The sequence below is a fragment of the Octopus sinensis genome, linkage group LG21 (genome assembly GCF_006345805.1).
Source record: "Octopus sinensis linkage group LG21, ASM634580v1, whole genome shotgun sequence".
Lineage (NCBI taxonomy): Eukaryota > Metazoa > Mollusca > Cephalopoda > Octopoda > Octopodidae > Octopus > Octopus sinensis.
In genome coordinates, this window is record NC_043017.1 from 5580422 (window position 1) to 5603697 (window position 23276).

At 33.1% G+C, this 23276-nt stretch overlaps 1 protein-coding gene across 2 annotated transcripts in view; it reads right to left on the reverse strand.

Annotated features, from left to right (window-relative positions):
* LOC115222994 overlaps positions 1-23276 on the reverse strand; it is a 136205-nt gene that overhangs the window by 67671 nt on the left and 45258 nt on the right. For both annotated transcript variants that reach the window (XM_036511954.1, XM_029793416.2), the window contains exons 2-3: positions 3007-3095; positions 353-459 (exon numbers count right to left, since the gene is read on the reverse strand). In XM_036511954.1, the coding sequence (XP_036367847.1) occupies positions 353-459; positions 3007-3095 (196 nt within the window). The remainder of the gene's footprint in view (positions 1-352; positions 460-3006; positions 3096-23276) is intronic.

Below are 23276 nucleotides of genomic sequence, written 5' to 3' on the forward strand. Positions count from 1 at the left end.
ACCACCTAACTAGTTTTACTGCCTTGATCCCATAAAAACACTACCAGCAATGACTGAACTAATATGGCTAAATGTTAACAGCAGTGGAAAATGAAAATGTACAGCGATTACTTCTAATTGTCTAAGACATTGGCACAGTAAGTAAAGCTTTTCAAATGCAAACTGAAATAAATCTTGTTAACAAATTACTTCCAAATAAATTTCTCAGTAATAATCTGTCTATATCACTGATAAAACATTTTTAGTTCTTCATACACCTTGGAGTTTCAGATATTTGGTATCTAGTAGTAGCTATGACAAAATTTAAAAAATTATAAAATGTAGATTAAAGATTTTAAGAAAAATACCTCACCTGCAGTACTGGCACCGGTTGCGATTGGCTCTCATAACATTGCACATTTTGTTTTTTAAACATGGGCGATAACTTATCTTTTGTTGTATGCTCCTTCGGAAAAATCCCTGTATATGAAGAAAGAGAAAAGATTTTGAATATATGGTCTTGTACATGTAGCAGAAGATAAAAATCATATGGATAAAACAAACTCGTGGGTCATCAGTTCACATTCAGGGCAAGTATAGCAGTGTATTTGAATTGGGCACACTGTTCAGTGAGTATCAGTTTATTTCTCTGTGTGAAAACAAGTTCTGGAAATATGACCTACAAGCCAGCCAGATGGCTCAAAAGCAAAACTGAGACTAGGAAATTTTAAATTAAAAATTAAAGAGTTGTGAGCTTAAAGGCCTTACTTGTCACATCAACTGGACAATCCCTCGAGAAATACTGTTATTTTTGTTTGGTACATTGAGAGGCGGTCTAAACTAAAGATATAACAATTCAACTGGCAACAGAATTTTAAACTAATAACAAACACAGCCATTGCATTTTGTTTTGTTTAAACACTCCACACCAGTGTTCCAACCCAAACTAGCATGGAAAAAGTGGACATAAAATGATGACGATGATGAAGAACAACAATGATGATGACAATGTAAAATACCAAAAGATAAGCATATACACACAGTTATATGGTCAAGATGTTCACCTTTCTACATTCAATGGAATGTGGGATTGAATGTTCCACATTTAATCCCACAGCCTATGTACCTTGGGCATATATGTGTCTTCAAGTGTAGCACTGGGCTGACCAATATCTTATGAGTGGAACTTGGTAGCTGAGGAGGGTCTGTCATAAATGTGTATTAATGTTTATACCAATTGTTAAAACTGGTGCAATGTTGTGTTATGTCCCTGTGTGCCTATAACTTAACTCCTAGATTCATTCTTTTTTTAATTATATTTTTGTTGAAGTACACTACTTTTGTTTTCATTAATTATGAAGAGGAATAATTTTGTGACATAAATCAACATCAAATTTTTATGGAAGAATTTAGTTCAGCTCACTTTAAAACAGAGGCAGTCTCAGGAAAATTAGAATGGGGAAGAAAAGAAAAGAGATATATTAAAATAAGTAGCGAACTGAAATAAGCATCTGGGGTCAGCATATTGAATTAAACCCTTAAAAGCAGTGCCACGGCATGGCAGTGATCCAATGACCAGAGCCAGTAACACTATAAAAGAGTGTACTACAAATCTCACTGATTTGATTTAAAAAAAATAGATTTGTATAAATGGACAAAAATTATTTTATAAAACATTTAAAAACGGAAATGAGGAGACAAATTAATTTAGTTCATTAACATTTATTTCTATCATTTTGCTAATATCAGAAAATTTTTATCCTATTTTTATGAAGAAGCTGCATTTATTGTTAAAAAAATAAAAAGAGACAGAAAAACTGGACACCATAACAAGATAATTAATTGGGTTAATTATTTTAAACTGTAAAAAAATAACTTGTCACCTGATCAATGATGCTTTTAAAATTAAAGAGAGACTAACATTCACTGTTGCTATTGGGAAAATATGTCATTATTATGAAAGCACAATGACTGTGAAATAGAATAAGATGGTCATCAGCTGATACTTAACTGAGTTACTGAGATTTAAATGTGACAGACAGTGGTGAGGACATACAACTAGTTGAAACATCAGCAAGTTGACTGATACTCTTGACTCAATGTAAAACAAGCATATCCATGTTTTATTAGAGTATGACAAGTAAATAAAAGAGGTTTCTATGCTGTTGACTTGCTACAAATAGTAGCCAAGTCTCCGTCAGTTCATATCTTAGGGTCTTTTAAATTAACACATTGGACATGATCCTAGCTGCAACATTAGTTTTCATAGCTCTGCTTGATCAAGGCTGATCTGGGACAAATTAAGTCATGAGTAAATAAACCGTAGAAGTTTATATATCTCCTCTACACAAGGCACTGAAGCCTAAAACTGATATTAGGACTGTATGGAAAACTAAAATAGCATATAGTCATCAAATAAGAATGGTTAAACAAAATTGTTTCTTTTGTGCATAACACAATGCTCATTTGTACAGGGATGGGTGAAGACCAAAGTTTCTTCAACTCCAGTGTTTTCCACTAAGTTGAGTCATCTCAGAGAGATTGAGGTTAAAATGGAATCCTTTAGCAACAGTCAAGGTAATCCTCTTTTACAGGTGCAAAACTTGGACTGTCATTAGGTCCATGGCCATGTCCCCTCAATGTATGTTAAACTCAGATGCTCTGGATAGTCCCCAGGGTAAACTGGATTTGTAGGTGACCAAGGAGCAATTCAATAGGGAATTCACACAATTGACCAACAAGATAGCAAGAAGACATTTGATAATTAGCAGGCACTGTCTTTGAGAGACCCAGAGTTGCTCACCGGGCAAGTGTTCATCTGGAACCAACTCATGAGAGTGTAAAGCTGGGTGTCTTTCAAAACCTTGTATCAATATCCTTAGAGGTGAGTAGTATTGTAACTACTGATAAACTTAAAACAATGCTAATGAGACATGATAGGTGAGGTCGTTATCATACCCCGATACAAATAGGTGTAGTCAATAGATGATATGGTACTGAAGATAAAAGTGATAAAAGATTCCTTACTTTGCAGCCTTCACAGGCATGAACTCCATAATGAAAGCCACTGGCTTTGTCTCCACAAACCCTACATAAAACAGTCTCTCCATCAAACTCTGTAAAGAAAAACAAAATTTTTTAAAATTAACATTATATTTTCTTTTTTACTGATACATGAAACAAATTTAGAAGTATCAAATCATTCAATTTTGCATAGACATCAAATTAAAGTTTATTACAAACACCTTAATATTAATCATCCCGCTGGTTTCTGATTTATTAAAAAAGGCCTTAGATTTTGAGTATTTAACTGGTACTTTATTTCGTAAGAGACAAAAGTTGATCTTGGCAGGATCTGAACTCAGAATATAAAGTGCCAGAATGCTGGAAGGCAATTTTTTTCCATAAATCTAATAATACTGCCAGCTCACAGCCTTTTTTATCATCATCATAATAATGGTTCCAAATTTTGACACAAAGCCAGCAAGTTCAGAGATGGGAAAGTTCGGTAGCATTAACCCCAGTGCTCAACTGGTAGTTATTTTATTGACCCCAAAAGGATGAAAAGTAAAGTCAACCTCAGCAGAATTTCAACTCAGAATGTAAAAATAACGAAATGCCACTAAAAATTTTTGTTGTTTAATCACAAGTTGCCTGTGATAAGCACCTCTATGGTCAAAGGCACTAAAGTTTGAACCATCTCCCTATTTTTGTTGTGTTCTCCACTAGGCAAAGTTCATTTGACCACTTGATCCTTGTATTGCTACTTTTATTAGAAGGTAGAGTTTGAAGAAAGATTTAACTGCCATTACTAGCAAATCAGGCAACAATGGTGTAGATTTATCTTTTCCGTGGCTTGGTCAGAATAGGAAGGGTAGTATTCTTCAATTTTTCATGATTTCCATAAATTGGTGGAGGGAAGTTATCCACATACTAAGGACCAGGCACAAGTGATTACAAGAATTTACCACTACCATTTTCTAGTTTAGCAGTACTATCTGGCCCTTGGTATGCTGAGTTCACTAACTATAAGGTATGTTAAGTAAACAATAGTTAAAGGGCAGCTGTATTTTGCAGTCTAGCTGTGGAATCATTGTATTATATGGTCTAAAGAATCAATCTGTACCACATGAACTATATTAACAAGTTGCAACAATTACCACACTGTGTAAACACATATTTATGTACTGCCACACCTTTGCACAGCACTAACCAGTACAGCTAACCTCAAGTAGTAGTAGGAGTAGCAGCAGCAGTAGCATTGTTTTGTGGTATTGGGATAATTGTGGATGTTCAGGAAAGGGTTGAAGGATGCATTAGTGACATTATAGTATTGGTGGTAGAAGTTATATGTAGTAGGAATGGTGATGGATAAAATAACAGGTCAGACAATAGTAACAAAAGGCAGGACACCACCACCACCACCCTCCATACTCAGGTATATTCAAACAAGAAGGGGAGAAGGGGTACATGTAGTTTAAGTACAGTTAACTTGAATGAACAAAGAGGGGAAGAGCACTGGCAGTTCACAGGCAGAAAACACCTAAGTGTGAGGGTGCATGAGTGTATATAGGAAGGCACCCAGGATTTAGAGAAATAGTGATCAAGAGAAAGAAAGTCTAAAATCTAAAGAGAAGAGGGAGAGAAAGAGAGACAGGGAATGTTGGGAAGAACAGCATACAAAGAGATGGGAGAGAGTAGATAGTAAGAAAGAGAAGAAGGAATAGAGAGTATATTGTTATTCTTGAACCCAGAGCAGTTCTGATACAGATCTATGTAGAGGGCATTCCAATTGTGACCATCACATCTCTATTCAGATATAGTGTATCTAGGATTACACAATCCAATGTGTCTTCTTTTTTTTTGAGAACAGTAGTGCATTATTTAGCTCCTATTTCTAGTAAGTCAAGAGACTAACTGAAATAACAAATATCAGAAGTAAAACTACAAAACTGAGAAATGAACCTACAATAAAAACTCTGGAAATTATCATTCATCCATAGATAAGCCAATGAAGTAGTTACTACAGAATCATTCTTAATCTGCAAGAAATAGCAGCCAATATCTCCTCATACCACACTCTACCATCATTAAAAAGTACACATTGGACTAAAGTAATCCTAGATTCAAACTCAATATAAAATAAGATGTCTCTGATGAAAGTGCTTTGATCATAGATCTACTTCATCAGAGCTGATCTAAAATGAAACAAATGACAATAATTTATATATATTATGAGCTGCTCTTAAGAAATACTTCACTCTTATACTAACAGCAATGGTAAGAGATGTAAACACAATACTCAGCTGTCAACACACCTTGAATTTACAATTACAATAATTTCATTAATAAAGCATAAAAGCCACAAACTCATCTTTTCCCAATATCTGAATGTCTCAGTCTTCAAGAAACCACCTGGTTTCATGGCTTAAGCCCAAGTTGTAGGTGGAAATTACAGAACCCTATCATTCATATATATATATTTCAATTCCATTATAACCCTTTCCTATGTGCTTGCATGGGCCAGATAGAATTTGTTGAGGAAATTTTCTACATCCAGATGCCCTTCCTGTTGCCAAACCTCACCTATTTCCAAGCAAGATAATATTTCCCTCTGACCGTTAATTTTTCCTTGAAAGATAGGAGATGAATGGCAACAACTGTATGACAGTGGTGCCAATTGTGTGTAAGCACATATATATGTATACGCACACACATTGGCCTCAGTCAGTTTCTCCTTTGATCACCATGGGGCCATAGTAGAAGAAACTTGCTGAAGGTGCTACACAGTAGGACTGAAACATGTGGTTAGGAAGCAAACTTCTTAACCACAGAGTCATACCAACATCTGCAATATGTGTGTGTGTAACATCGGTACAGTAGAAAAAAATATTATGCATTAAGTTGGATCCGCTTACTTCAAAAAGGTAAAACTTAACCATTTGAAAAACTGAAATCAATAAAATAAGTACCTAACCACAGTAAGTATTAGGTCGATATGATTGACTAAACCTGTTGAAGGAGGTACTTCAGCATGGCCACATTTCAATGACTGAAACTTGTAAAAAGAGAATAAAAGAATGTATTCTATAGAAAGAAATAAGATTCTGGAATTCCAAAGCTTCATTCAATAGTTTCCATTTCCATATATGCTGAAGATAGGCATGAATGTCACTGTCTTCCAATCTATATTGTTAAAAAAGAATTCTTGAATTTGGATGACTATGCAAGAAATAAACATTAATTTAGCTGAAGTATCAGTTCACATACACATACACACACACTTTTAGCTAAATAGGTTGTTATCAAAAATGGGTCAAGTTGATATTTGTTTTTCACTCCTTTTCCTAGTTACCTGCTTCTGTAATCAATAAATAATGTGGAATGTAGGTGATGGAGATAATGGTGGTTATCTTAGGGCTGAGGAGGAGGTAGTGGGGAAGTAATGATAACAAAATAAATATACCATTTATAATGGAAGTATGTGAGGCAGTAATGAAAAAATCATTTTCTTCCCTTCTTTTTTCACTCCCCCACACCTTTTCCCTCTGAATTCCTTTCCTGCATAATTCTCACCTTTTCCCTCAATTTCTCCTCCCTCGCTCCCTCACTGCACATTAATGACAACGATAATATGTGGATACACATAGGGCATTAATTAGAAAAATTAGTTATAAACAAAACAGAAGGTATTCTTTACAAAGTCATAAATTCAAGGATATAACAAAACGTTTTGTTGTGGGAATTAATTCACAATCCAAGAATTGTCCAATAACTTCAACCATTCAGACTATTTTGATTGTATTTGTATATGCATGCATTTGCAGAAGCAATTGTGATACTCATTTTTCCTTTGTCTTTTTTTCAATATGTTTTGTTCATTCGAGTAATGCTGTACTGTCAGTTACTTTCCAAGTAAAAAAATATGTGTATCTGTGTGTAATTACATCAGGTAGTAAATTACCTAATGTATGTAACCCTAAAATGTACATCACCCCCAAACAGAGGCGTTTTCTATAATTAGGTCAGTGGAGTTAGCACACTAAACCTTCAACTGCAATTCTTCCATTTATAAATAGAATAATCACACACAGCTAACGTGAATCATCAATCTACTTCCTAATCAGCAAAATGTTTGGGTTTAACTATTTAGTATTCAAATAACTCTGTCAAATGTCACACTTATTTATTCAAAATGTTTTGAATTAATCATGTATTACGTTGTAGCTTTAAGATTTTAATGATGTGATTGTAAATTTTTAGAATGCCACTCTAGGGTAGGTATGAGAGGCCAGATCAGGCCAGTTTGAACATAAAACAAGCAGAATATTTTGGCTGGATATAGCTGGTTTAAAATGCTAAAGAGTTAATAGCTGTAACAATGCCATTCAGGCTTTTATATTGTTTATTGAAGAAGTTATGACACAAAACTTAAATTTAGAAAGTAGTTGATTTTATCAAAAGGATTAAAAGAAATAGTCTATAAAAACACCGCATAAGAAAATCAGAAGCATCTTTCTTTATCTGTTTAAAAAGCTGAAGCACATCAAAGTTAGAAGTAAAAGCAAGATTAAACACCTAAAGCAACAAAACAAATTATCATTTAAAAAAAAATTTAATTAGGTGCATAACCTTTCCTTTTTGAAATTAAAGTATTGTTTAAATATAAAATATAAATGAATACATTGTGTGTATATGTGTGTGTGTGTGCATGCACACACGTTTATGTGTGCACGTGCACACACATTTGTCTTTTCTGTTTCTCATTCCTTCTGTGCTTCTCCCTTCTGATAAAAGACTCATGTCCAAAACATTAAAGCATCTTGTTTCCATTAAAGCATTAAGCTAATACCTTATTTGTTAAACCTAGTTCTTCATATGCACTCATTTTTTATTGCTCATTGTATTTACAGAATATATATATATATATATATATATATATATATATATGTTTGTTGAAATGGAAAGATGAATTTTCTTGTTACGGATTATTCAAAAGTTTAACCGATACCTGGGTAGCAAAAATCACAGCAGAAAAAACACGGTTGGAGATAAGACCATATGGTGTTGCAACCGTGCGTTGGTGCGGATAATTGAAGTTTAATATAATTAGTGAATGGAAGGAATGGAGTTGAACGAAGATTGTACAGAATTCCTTTTATTACATTCTACACATGTTTCAAAGGCCACAATTTTCCAAATTCTGATTAAATAAGGATACCATATTGCAGCTTTCTCTTCAGGAAAAACCAGGAATTACGTTGTCAGAACAAAACAAAACAGAGGCGCAGCAAAGCAATTCGAACGAGGACGCTCCTTAAGAGCCCATGGGTAAATGAACGTACATTGATAAACAGTTTACCCATGGGCTCTTAAGGAGCGTCCTCGTTCGAATTGCTTTGCTGCGCCTCTGTTTTGTTTTGTTCTGACAACGTAATTCCTGGTTTTTCCTGAAGAGAAAGCTGCAATATGGTATCCTTATTTAATCAGAATTTGGAAAATTGTGGCCTTTGAAACATGTGTAGAATGTAATAAAAGGAATTCTGTACAATCTTCGTTCAACTCCATTCCTTCCATTCACTAATTATATATATATATATATATATATATATATATATATATATCTTTCCAGATATTTGCATTCCAAGTTCAAATATTCAAATTCAACTGAAGTCAACTTTGCCTCTCATCTTTCAGGGGTTGATAAAATATAGTACCAATCTGTGACTGGGGTTAAATTGTCTCCTCCTCCCTTACACATTTTTGGCTCTTTAGCTATGTTACAATAAAAATTATCTTCTTGTGATTATTCTTACTAATGATTTCTCATATGTACAACTTTTAAAAATAATTTCAAAGCAGCATGTCACTGCAACCTGATTACTTACGTATAAAATACTTTTAATATTAATAACTGTAGCAAATTCTATAAAAAAAAAAATGCAGACCAAACAAGGTAAACCTACACTACATTTAAACTAGATGATAAAAACACTAACCCTTACATTATTTTATACAGACACTCCAGTTTTCATAAATCTGGATTTTGCATTTGTATTTATACTGGTTTTTGTGAGTGAAGAGTAAAAAGAGAGAGGGGGAGGGAAAGAGAGAGAGGAGGGGCATGTGTGTGTGTGGAAGATACAAAAGAAAGTAAAACGGTAGAGAAGATGGGACAGGTGTGTATATACATACAAAGATGATAAAATGATGTGTATTTTGCATGCAATGAAAGAATGGATTCAATGAATTAGCAACAATATTTGTTGTTGTTTGGATGCAGAAACACTATCAAGTTATCTTTTATGTTCATTTTTTTTTTGTTTTTTACTTTCTGCAGAACTGTTATTATTGTGGTTGATGACAACAGATGTATTTTGAATTAGGTCAGTGAACTTGTGGAAGAATGACTGACTACCCTTGATATTTTATTATAAAATATTTTATTGAAGCAACAATGATACTAGATATGACAACAATTAATTAAACAAAACATACCAAAAAATTGTTCATAACCCTGCCCCCCTCATACTCGCATAGAATTCTCTTAACAACTGGGAGTTGAGTATGTATTCATCTAAAAGAAGCTTGACCCCAACTGAAATCCCATTGCTACTTTTACTAACATTATAATGTTCTTCATTTTATTTGTACATACACGTGGACTAGGGTGGAGCAAAAAATGCAACTTTTGAAATTGTAACCCAGAATCGATATTTTTTTGTGAATTAGGGTTAAAAGAAAGGTTTTTAAAGAACTTTGCAGTTAAATATTTTTTTCAGGCTCTACAATGCAATTGAATATTTTCAAAATCATTATTTTTGGTCAAATTTGGGTTTTCATGGATTATAAATCATAACAAATACAAAGCAGAATGCAAACTGTAAATGTAGTATCCTTAAGTGGTTGCATACCAAGTTTCAATATAATTGACTAATATCTTGAGGTTCTGCATTGACTCTATAGAGAACGTGAGTGTGAACTTCTCTCCAGTCCCGCTGCATGTGGATGTACATCATACATGTGTGAAGTTTTCTGCTTTGTACCTTGACTTTAGGCCATTGTATCAAAATTAATGATCGTGTTAAATTTAGTGTTGTTTACATTTAGTGATGACTCATAAGTCAATAACACATCATGACATTGAATGCCCAATATTTGGTACTCCGTGTGATCTTAGCGAGCGAGTTTCACCAACTTATAAGGATGTACTAAGACAAAAAAAGGACTTCAAATTGAAAGGTAATACAGCAATAATCAATTAGAATTATTTAGTTTTAGCTATTTTGAACATAACAAATAATTAGTATTGTGTTGTTTTAGGAATTTCCAAAACAACAAATCTTTGACTGTTCCATTCTTTATTTGAGAGTGTAATGCTATTATCGTCTACAAAAAAAAATTGGCTTTATTACTGAAATGAAAAGGAATGCACTACAACGATTTGTATTATTTAGTTACATGGAATTATTTCGAATAAATTGAAAATGTTAATTATTTTTATCACCAAAATGTGTCAAGAATCAAAAATTGGTTTACACGTAATTTTATTTTAATTTGTGTGTAATCTAGACCTCATGAAACACATATTTGGTGACCTAGTATTAAAAATAATAAAGAAAAAGTCGAAAAGTCTATTTATTTCACATAATTTCGAAATTTCAAGTGTTTTGCGGAGCCTGAAGATATATATTTTAAAGTTTGAGATTTTAACACTCTTGTTTCTAAAGGATTACACAAAAGACAATCGATTCATAATCATCATCATCATCATCATCATTTAACGTCCGTTTTCCATGCTAGTATGGGCTAATGAATGTAAAAAATAAAATGAGGAACGCTAAACGTGTTATAAATTGATTTTCTTCTCGTTATTCAAAATTTCAAGGGGGCTGCGGAGCCTGAAGATGTAAATTTAAGAACTTCTGAGTATAACACAGTTGTTTTTAAAGGATTTCACAATAAAAAATATATTCTTGAAAGCATTTCCAAAATCTGTGTAAAAAGTACCTTTATCACCCCACCCTAATGTAGACATATATAAATGTGTATGTGTGCATGTATGCATGTACACATATGGAGAAATAAACAAACAGGGTGTGCATTGCGCCACATGGCTATATCAAGGGTTGAACAGAAAGAACACAACAATGAGAAAAAGTTAAATGAAACCAGAGCAAATGGGAAATTAGATGGAAACTTAATGGACAGGAAATTTAGACTAAGACACAATACACAGAATATTCACAGCTGAGTTTTCCTTGTCAGTCAATGACCCAAAATATCATAGTGGTTTCGCACCATTACCATTGAGACCACTCAATCTTGGAGGCACCAGTGCTGTCATTAAGCTACTGGGAAAAAGCTAGCTCCTTTGTTCTCTTTCCCTCTCTCAATACTTCCTCTTCCCTATCACATGACCAGTGTCTGGCAAAGGCAGTGTTGTTCCGTTTTTGCCCTGCCTTTGACCAGACTGGTCATGCTGATCTGGGCTCCTGCTACGTCCTCTAGGACTTATTTTATTTCATCTTTGCACAACCCACAAACTTCATTCGATAGCTGCAAAACTCTTTCCATTGTATTTGTGGTATATATATATATATATATATATATATATATAATTCTTTTTTCTTCTGTAAGGCTTTGTGCTGTTATATATTCATAATTCTTTGTTGTATTTACATAAAATCTTGTTTGTTTCTGTCTTAGTACACATTCTAGCTTTTTCCTAGTAGCTTAGTAACAGCACTGGCACCTCGTCTAACTTTAACTTTTCCCCTTGTTGTATTCTTTCTGTTCAATTCTTGATGTGTGTGTGTGAGAGAGAGAGGTGGGGGGGGGGAATTTGTTTTGCAAGATTCCTGATGTGAAATTGTGCATTGAAACAGATATTGTTATATTTCAGGATGGTCATTTTTCTTCTTGCCAAATAAACACACACATTATATGTTCATTCTTCACTCATTTATTATTATTTATCTTATGCCCATTGTATGGAAATCTTTCATTACACACCTGTGTATGATGAAAGATTTCCAGACAATGGATATAAGATAAATAAAAAATATATATATGTTTATTTGGCAAGAAAAAAAATGCCCATCCTGAAATATAACGATATATATGTATATATGCATTCAGCACTTAGTATTAGATTTTGCCTTTCACCCTTTAGACGTCAAAATAAGTACCAGTTAAGCACTGAGGTCGATGTAATTAACTTACCCATCCCCCCCAAATTGCTGGCCATTTACCAAAATTTGAAACCAATATTATTTTTATATGCATATATATAGCTCACAAATAATAACTGTGGGTGTGTGTGTGAGAGAGAGAGAGAGAGAGTGTGAGTGTGTGTGTTTGTATGTCTGTGCATGTATGTATATTTTACACATAGATGGATACATACAAATGTAGCTGTTTAACTGACTACTGTGATATAAACATATAAAAATAAATGTAGTGTTGATTATTTAATATTAGTGTGTGTCCATACTTGATTATTATCATTTCATCTAATTTTCTATGGAAGTATTTATATACAGTTTATTTAAACACATATATATACAGACAAACTGCATCACACTATACTTTTAATAGCAACTTCTATATATATTAATGTGCCTATATATGTTAGTGTGTGTATGTGTGATAGTTATGTGCATATGTATGTTAGCGTATGTATGCGTGTGTTTATTCTCCATTTTGATTGAAATTTTTTCCCCAAATTAAAGTAATTACTCAAAGCAAATAAAAATAAATAGTCAGAGCAGTAATATATAAATGCCACCACCTATTAACCAACATTTCAGTTTAACACACTATTACAACAACAACACATGATGTGATATCTGTTTGTCTCTTTACTGTTGCTCCCACCACTCCATAGATTAGACAATGAGAGTTACAACCTCATTTTGTGCAATGAGTTGTTAATAAAAATAGGCAAACATCATTACTGTTAGTAATATGGGAGGTGGACAAACAGAATTAGTAATGCTGTGGTATTTAAGCACATTGCCTTATATTCAAAGTTCAAATCCTTTTGAGATCACTTTACCTTTCATCCTTTCAGGTCAATAAAATAGGTACTAATTAAGTACTGATGCTGATCTAATCAACTATACCCTGCCCCCAAAATTTGAGGGTTTGTGCCTATGTTATAAATTGATAATTATTGTTATTACTAATTAATTTTGAAATGAAAGGTAGAAATAGTGTTGGACTGAATATATTAGTGTTTTGTGTTATTCTGGCTACAAATCCCATTGTAGTCAACATTGCTTTTCATTCCTTTGAAGTCAATAAAATAAATTTGACATCTACATCCTCAACCATTGATCCAAACTACTATAACATCACACTCACACATGACCGGTCTTAGGCCAATGTACAAAAAAAGCAAAAAATTACATTATTATCTAAGTTATATATTTTATCCATCCCAATTCTATTAATGCAATACCATAAATGAAATTGCCTTCACCAGCCTAGTGTACATACTCTCACAGACAGTCTTTTCTCTGACAAAAAGCAGGTTATTTTATTTATTTTTTATTATTCTTTTAGACTTATCCCTTTGGGCTTCAGGAGTCTAGACACAGATCCTAGAAATTGGAAAGGAAGAGTTGCTGCTGAATTATGACTCACATAATTCAGATTAAGAGTGGGAGGAGGAAGAAGGAAAGTAATCCTTGCTATCCTAACTCCCCACCTACAAAAAAAAAAAGCTAAAACCAAAATGTTCACTAGTCCTCTTTCCAAAATCTCATCATCATCATCATCATCATATTATTATTATTATTATTATTAAGAAGGAAGTGAGCTGGCAGAATTGTTACTTCACTGGCAAAAATGCTTAGCAGCATTTCATCCAGCTTTATGTTCTGCATTCAAATTTTGCCAATGTCGATTTTTGCCTTTCATCCATCAGCAGTCAATAAAATAAAATACCAGTCTTGTACTGGGGTCAGTTTCATAAACTAATACCACTCTCTTAGATTTCTGGCTCTATGCTTGCGTAAGAAATTGTGAAGAGCTAGCAGAATTGTTAGGCCATCAGAAAAACCACTTCTGGCACACTATTGGCCAAAACTCTAGAGATGGTAAGAAGGGAAAACCCTTTATGCTCATAACAACATGAGAAACAGATGAATAAGCACTTCAACCCTTAACAGTGCCACTCAATAGCAGCATACCTTCATAATGCAATGAGGAAGAAATAATAACTGCAGATGAAAACCTCTAAACTGTCAGAAGAAAACACGGAGGTGGGGAGAAGAAAGGCAAAAAGTAAGAAAAACAGGTAAGACTGAATGATTTCATCAAAACACCATGGAAAGCCTACCTCAAGAAAATAATAAGGAAAGTGGAAAGGTAAACAACTAAGATTCATCATCCTCTGAAAATGAAAAAATCAATGGACAAAATTATGCATTTGTGGTTCTACAGCTATTTCAAAGACGTTACAGTGAAACAAGAATGAGATAAGCAACATGCAAAATATAGATTACTAAAAATAGAACTAAGACATTACAACAAACTCAAAAGAGAATATCCTAAAAATGTTGGAGTTTTTTTGAAACACCAAATGCCTAAATAAATGCTTACTGGTGTATATGGTTGCACTCATACATACTTCCAGAAATTGTCAATGGGAAGGGTTGTGAAGCACTCAAACCCAACCTAATCAGTAATCTTTCATGTTTTGTTTTATTTTCATTATATCTTGTTTTAATTCTTGTTTTCATTTGTTTCTATGAAAAATATCCACACTTTTAAAATCTTAAAATGTCTATTATTATATTGTACAACATCTCTCTCCTGCTTCCTTTCATATTGTAGTCTTTTCTTTGTAACCCCTAGTGAAAGTTTGATTTTTGTCTCTCTTTGAACTTTTGTAGTTAATGCAGTCAAAAATGTATAAGATTTAGATGAATTTTTGTTAGTAAGATTTTTTTTTCTTGTAGACCTCATCTTCTAAGATGAAAATATTGTTTAATTATTTCTATTACTATCTTAACGATTGTTTTCATATTTTACACTCAGATATCTTGATATCTTAATGTGTATACATTGTACCAGGATCTGTAGCATCTAGAACCAGTAGATAAGAATATTGTTACCCATGGTTTAAAAAAAAAAAAGCTCCTAATTCAAATCAAAATATAGTATATGTGAAATTTTTTCTTTTAATTGTAATCATTTCTAAAGAGGAGGTGAATCAATGATCTGAAAACTTCTCTCGTTAACAGAGTTCAACAACCTAATTGCTTTAGCTGCTGTTGCATTCATTAGTCTGATTTATTATATTTAATTAAGAGGAAATCAACAACCTCAGCAAATGGAGGGTAATATTATTAGTCAGCTGATCTTTAAAACACTGTAATAGACATGTCTCCAAGAAAACATCTATGCCAATGGTCTCAACCAGGGTCCATTTGGCCCTTGGCGGTCATTATCAGATTTTGTTAACATTTATTTGCAATAAGCTGGTTTAAACTTTTACAATACACAAAGTATTTAGACATTGAATGATTACTGAAGGTACCCCTCCCCCACACACACACCTGAGTAAAACATGAATTAAACAGGTCCATACACAAAATATAACTGAGAACAACTGATCTGTGCAGTCTCTTGATTTTTAAAAATAGTAGCAATATCTCCTCCAAATCACATCTTACCATCTTTAGGTCTGTTCAATGAAGGCTACTCTCTCTATATATAAAGCTGAAGTTGTCTGTGTATGGCAGGTTTGGTAGCCTTCAACTAACACTATCTCCTCCAAGACCCTGCGGCGCAAGTTGACCGAAACTGAGAGTATGATAGAAGGTTTGCTCTTCCTTCCATAAAAGAAAAAATTCAAATCGGACCATGTTAACACCAAAAATTATTTACATCAAAAAGGTGCTTTTTTTTTTTTCTATGAAAATTCCTATTTTTTACGATTTTTTTACTGCTGTGTTGCCATTTTTCGGTGTATTTCAACCAGAAAAATGTTCACTTAAGCTACATAATGCAAAATTTTTACGTTTCAAAAATTCCAATTCTAAAGGGTCAAAACAAACCCGAGCAACGCCGGGCGATACTGCTAGTTTGAAGTAAACGGAAAAACAATTACAGTACCAAAAGATAGAAAGATTTTCTCTCTCTCTCTCACACACACACACACACACACACACACACACACACAGAATCGTTTGCATTCTAAACAGATCTATAGGAAAGTGTTTAGTGACACATATGTGTATAATGAAAGAATGGAGATATTATTTAATTCTCGCAAATAACCACAGGAAAGAAGTGGAGGAGGTATTCCCTTATACATCTATCGGTGAAGGAATGAAGTATTATATGCTTCTGTAGATGAGATAAAGCCAAAGGCTTGACCATCATCAATGGATCATCTCTTTTGGTGACAGGGCGCCAATACAGACCTGTCAAGGTACCCAATCAAGGGAATAAAGATTTATGATGTTCAGATCTTTCCGAAGTGAAAAGAAATTGGCCAATATGCCAGTTTTGTACGGTGGGATTCATTAGCCACCGAAACTTTTGTAGAAGATCTGCAATTAGTGCTGAATCTGACCAATATGCATTCTGAACTTCATAAAAGAAAAACTACTAATTGCTCAAGTCTGCAAGGATACGGAATAATAATAATGATGCCAAATTTTGCAAGCTGAGGTTTGTGTGGCTCTCCCACGGAGAAGTTTCAATCACATGCTGGAAATGAATCATGAGAGTTTTTGAAACAAGTCACGAGTTTCTGGAACAAAAGTGGAACCCATCATACCACACCTAATGGTATGAAAATTATTACTATGCAAAGCTGGCCTATCAGCCAGTTTCTTTTCCTGTTTGAATAATATGCGCGACGTCAGTATGTAAACCGCGATGACAATATCCGCACAACTACTCACAAACTAAATTTTATTTAACGAAAAGGTTTCAGCTCCGGGTCAAAAAACAAATAGCATACAAATACATAAACGCATAAATATATGCACCCACACATTCATATCGGTCCCTATTAAGTTTCGCTGTGAAATTGGACCCACGAGGGTCTTTCCGACAGGTTTGTATGAGGATCGAACACACCAAGTTTTATTTATTATCTGTTCGCCGGGATTCACTCGCCGCTTTGCACCAAGCTGCCAGAAATAGTATAGTCCAAATCAGAAGGGTCTATAAGAAGGCTATGAGTAACTGCTTTCTTCCTTGGATAAACACAAGTTAACGCACACACAAACCATGTGGATGTTGTGAAAAGACCATACACAGAGGAGAAGCCGGTAAAAAATAATAAACACTTAACGTGCACATGGGTACAATAAATAAAAAAGAATTCAAATATTTATAGAAATTAAACGTAGAGAAGTACCTGAGTATATAAGAAAAGCCATTATTTAATAGACATCTATCACATTACCGCTATTATCGTAACAGTTTGTTTTTTTTCATATATGTAATGCGGATTTATAAATATATCCACTAAAAGCATGGCGAAAAAGTGATTCGATAATCAAAAAAATTTTTATATTTCGTATTTTTTAAGTGACTTCTAGCAGAAGAATATAATTTATTTGGTAAAGGAAAAAAAGAAATAGTAAGAATTTTTTCTTTTTTAATTATTTGAATAAAGAAAAAAAATACAAATCCGATGAAATAACAAAAGAAATAGTCGGAGAGCAGACAATGAGTAAGATGGAATAAGGGTGTAAAAGTGAACGGCGGGAAAGAGAAATGAACGAGAGTGAAAGATCTAGTAGTATGTAAACACAGAGAGAAAGAGAGGGATAAGCAGACTGAATCAACGTGGGGGGAGGGGAGCCGAGAAGGAGGGACAAAGAATTAAACAAGCGAGTGAAGGAAAGTAAGAGTTGTTAGAGGCAGCAAGCAATGTATGTATATAGATGCAAGAAATGTATATACGTGTGTGTGTGTGAATATAAGATTATGTGTATGTAAAACTATGAAACTGGGTCAGTGTGTCTGGCGCATGCATAATGTACTTGTGGGTTGAAGTCGTGTGTAATTTGTTGCACAAATACTGTCTTCCAATCAATACAGAGCTCAGAAGGCCAATAGGAAAACAGGCTATTTGATTTTAAACTATTAATTTGTTCTCTCTCTCCTTCCCTCTCTCTCTCTCTGTCTATCTTACTCCGTAAACCGATCCTTATTTCATTCTTCTCACTCTTTATTAGGTTATGATGCCCCACCCATGTTCCCCACCCACTTCCCACACCTCTTCCTATAAAAACATTCAAATTTGACTCACATTCAAGCATATAAATAATAATTTTACTCTAAAATATAAACCTGTATATCTGAATTTTTCTGGAGTCTTATTGTTTTTAACTATTTTATCTATTTATTATTATGATTAACATTTTATCATTATCATTATTATTATTATGAGTGTGTGTGCGAGACAATCTTCTATAGAAAATATATAGCAAAGCCAATAGATTAAGACACAACGTATGTATAAACTGGGTTCACAGTCAGAAATTCGGTATGTGTATATGTGTTGGGGAAGAGGGTAACAGTCGATTACTTCGGAACCAGTTCTGGTACTTTATTTTATCGATCCTGAAAGAATGAAAGGTAAAGTTGACCGCCGCGAGATAGGAACACACAATGTAAGGAACCAGAACAAATTTCGCATATTTTCCCCGACGTTGTCATTCTGCCACTCCACCGAGTGCGTGAGCTTACATACATTTACCTATATATACACACACACAAACGCGAGGCCCAACAAAGTGTGTGTGTGTGTGTGTGTGTGTGTGTGTGTGTGTGTGTGTGTGTGTGTATACACATACGTATATATGCATATATAATATACATATCTATAAATATACATATATGAAAATATATATCAATATACATTTATAGATATATATCAATACATACATACATAAACACATACATACATGCATTAACATATATATGTATTCATGTATGTATGTATTTTTACATAGATATGCATGTATTCATATATGAAAATATACATATATCAACATAATCAAACATCATATGAGCACAAATGTATACATTTATATAAATACACACATAAAAATACACACACATATATATACAAAATAGTATATCATATATATATATAATCAAATACACTTACACATAAACAAAGATGCCTATGTGTGTTTGTGTGATTATATATATGTATGTATGTATAATTAAATACATACACACACATATATATTTCTATACATATGTATATGTGTGTGAGCATGTTTGTATATGTATGTATATGAAATAAAATGCCTCTTCTGTGGTTTTTTACTTTTACCGGCCTCTATTTTAGACTTTTTCTGTTTATACATCAACATATAAAAACTTTTTCTTTTTTTCCGTTTTGTGAACATAAAAACATTGCAAATTAGAGGTGCCAGCAGCTCAGCTATATTTCTTTCCACATTTTAATATAACCTGTCCTGTGTTTATTGAATTCTGCCAAATGATTTATTTGAACTATCTTTGTCTATCACTTTTGACGACCACAACTCGATAAAGGTATAATTACCAGTGAGAATTCTATTTAAAAGCACTGGACTTGCAGTATTTACTTACAGAGTACTACTACGTCTGTTCAACCCAGTCATACTCAACAATGTATCATTTTTTTCAGGTTCAATGAAATAAACTATCAGTCAATGACTGGGGGGTTCATGTAATCAACTACCCACATCTGTGAAAATTGATGGCTTTTAGCCTAAATTTTTAAATATATATACTGTAGTTGTTATTTTCTGACGGCTAAGTCAATTATATCAACCTCACGGGTTGCCTAGCACTTTATTTTACCAACCCCAGGAGGATGAAAGGCAGAAGGTAAAAATACTTGCTACAAGGCATCTTGTCTTATGCTCTAACAAATATGCCAATAATAATTTAGAGAGATGGGGCTAGTTGGTTCTATCAGCCCCAGGACTTGACAGGTACTAATTTTATTGACCCTACTTCAAATTTTGGCACAAGCTCAGCAATTTTAAGAGTGGTGTTCTTAAACCTGTATGTGTACTTGCAATGTGGGATTCATTGCGTTTATTACATGTGATTTTACAAAGCACATAGGACCACAGAGGTATATTTTCATTATTGGTTGGGCAGTTAAGCAATGTGCATATGGTGTTGTTTTATGTTGATCCATTTTTAGTTAGGAACCTCCTCAGGGAAGATCTGGAGTGAACCAGCCTTATACATAAATCCCTTCCCACAAATCACCCAGCAGGTTACATGTAGCAGTTTCAAGACCCACATTATCCATGGATAAGTGGGTCTTGTAAGGTGGTCTGGTGATGTCTTGGCATGTAGTAAAATAGTACTGATAGCCATTCACCTTGGAAATGTGCGGTGCACATTTTCTTGTCATCTACTTCATTGCATTTACTGCACATCCTGTGGATCTCATAGACAGGGATGAATTATAATGCACAAACAGGCCCCTACATGCTGCTTTCTGTGTGCATATGTATGTATATGTTATATATGCATATATAAATATATATATATATATGTATATATGAATATATATATAAATATATATGTATATATATAAATATATGCATATATATAAATATATATGTATATATATAAATATATGCATATATATAAATATATATGTATATATATATATGCATATACATAAATATATATGTATATATGCATATATATAAATATATGTATATATATGTATATATGCATATATATAAATATATGTATATATATGTATATATGCATATATAAATATATATGTATATATGCATATATATAAATATATATGTATATGTGTATGTATATATGCATATATATGTATATATATATACATATACACATATATGTATATATATATACATATATATATATACATATATATATACATATATATATATACATATATATATATACATATATATATATATACATATAAACATATATGTACATATATATGTATATGCATATATATATATACACACAAACACATTTATATATACACACATGTATATGCATATATATATATATACACACACATGTATATATACATATATGTACGCATATATTCATGTATGTGATTATATATATGTGTGTCATATATCTATATACTGTATATGTGCATGTGCGTGTGTGTGTGTTTTATATTCAGATATAAAGATATGTTAAGAAGGTTGCCTTGCAACAACATGGCTGCAGGTTAACTTGAGAAAGTACTCTAGTATAGTCCCAGGCAGACCAAAGCCTGTCAGTAAACCTGGTTATGGGAAACTTCACAGCAACTACTCATGTATGTGCGTGTTTGTACATGTGCTAGTGTTTGTGTTCCTCTATTCCTGACAACCAGTGTTGGTTTGTTTGTGTCCTTCATAGACAAGCAATTTGACACAACGAAGCTGGCAGAATAAGTATCTGACAGACACTTGACAATAAGTTGTGGGGGTCAATATGATCAATATGGTTGATCATATATTTGAAGGTGCCTCAACTTGGCTGCACTTACAGAAGAGAAAATACACACACACACACACACACACACACAGGTATGTACAATATGTAGAAAGAAAAGTAAAATTTCACATAGTATTTATTTCACTAAATAAATAGGAGTCTGTGAGGGAATGGTTAATAAATATCAGGGAATTGAGTGGATGACAGGGTGATGCTACAGCTAAATGTTTGCAGAGGGGGGGGAAATGATACAGAGAGTGAGCAAAGTAGCAGCCAAGGTGGAGTACTGCGAATAAAAGAGAAGGGTGGAGAAAGACTGATAGTTTGGAGAACACCAAGATGAAGGGTGGGGTGGGGGTGAGGGGAAAGAATCGTGTTGGGGGTGGGGGTGGAAAAGAGAGAGAGAGAGGTTGTGTGTATGTGTGATGTTGTTGCTGCTATTTCAGTAGTATCATGGCACATACATGGCATGGAGATGAATGGGGAGGAGGAGGCTGAAGCAGACATGAGTGAGGTGTGGCAGGGGACATAGACAGACAGACAGACAGTGTGTGTGTGTGTGTGTGTGGTGTGCCAGCCAATAATGTGGGTTAATATATGACACCATAACCAGTCAATGACTCATAGTTATATGTACAATAACAACAACTGCTATTTCTTTACTATAACATTAAAACAACATCAACAGCACAAATACAAAAGAACAAAACCGGCGTTGAGGCGTCAATGTATATAATATTTATTCAGCATTACATATATATTATGCATATATTTTATATATACTGAACAAACATTACATATATATATACACACTACAGAAAACTTTTATAAATATGTGTTTATATATGTGTTTATATAAAAAAAACATATTATCTAAATACAATTTTATACATATATCTTATACATTTTTCATTGATAGATATAAGGATATTTTATAAATATAACATGGAGAGACATATCACATCCACAGACTATCAATGCTATAAATGTATGTATAATATAAAGGCTATACACAAAATAAGTTTATATCAAAAATATACATTGTATGTTATATATATATATATATGTACATATAAAATGTGTGCATGAACGTGTGTAAATTTATCGCTTGGCAGTAAAGAATGTGTAAACTGTGGGCACAAATACAATATATATATATATATATATATATATATATATATATATATATACATATAAATAATGCATAATCTACAAAATAGGTATGTAATAAAAATATAATATATATAATATAGCTGATATATTATATATACAATGTGTTTATATATATATATATATACAGACACACACACACACACACAAATATAGACACTCAAACACATATACATATATAAATATATACATATACATATATGAATACATATATAGGGAGACAGAGGTTAGACAAAATAATGGAGACACCATCATAATTTTGAAATATCTATACAACCATCAAAAGCTTGTTTATTTTTATGTTTTTTTATTTATTATTAGTATTGCTTAATATCTTTGGCTAAAATTGCTATTTCTTTTCAGATATCATCAGAAAAATGTAATTAAAATTGATTAAAATGACAGATCTATCAGACTTTAAAAGAGGTCAAATTATTTATGTTCATATGGCAGGTGCTAACGTAACAAAAACAGTCGAAATGTTTGGTGTATTAAGAAGTACTGTCTCAAAAGTAATAACAGCCTTTGAGAAAGAGAGAAAAACTCCGGAAGAAAACCAAAACTTTCAGATAGGGAGCATCAGACTCTTACACGAATTGTTAGAAAAGGTCAGAAAAGTAGACCTCTCAAAATTACTGCAGAGCTTAATGACC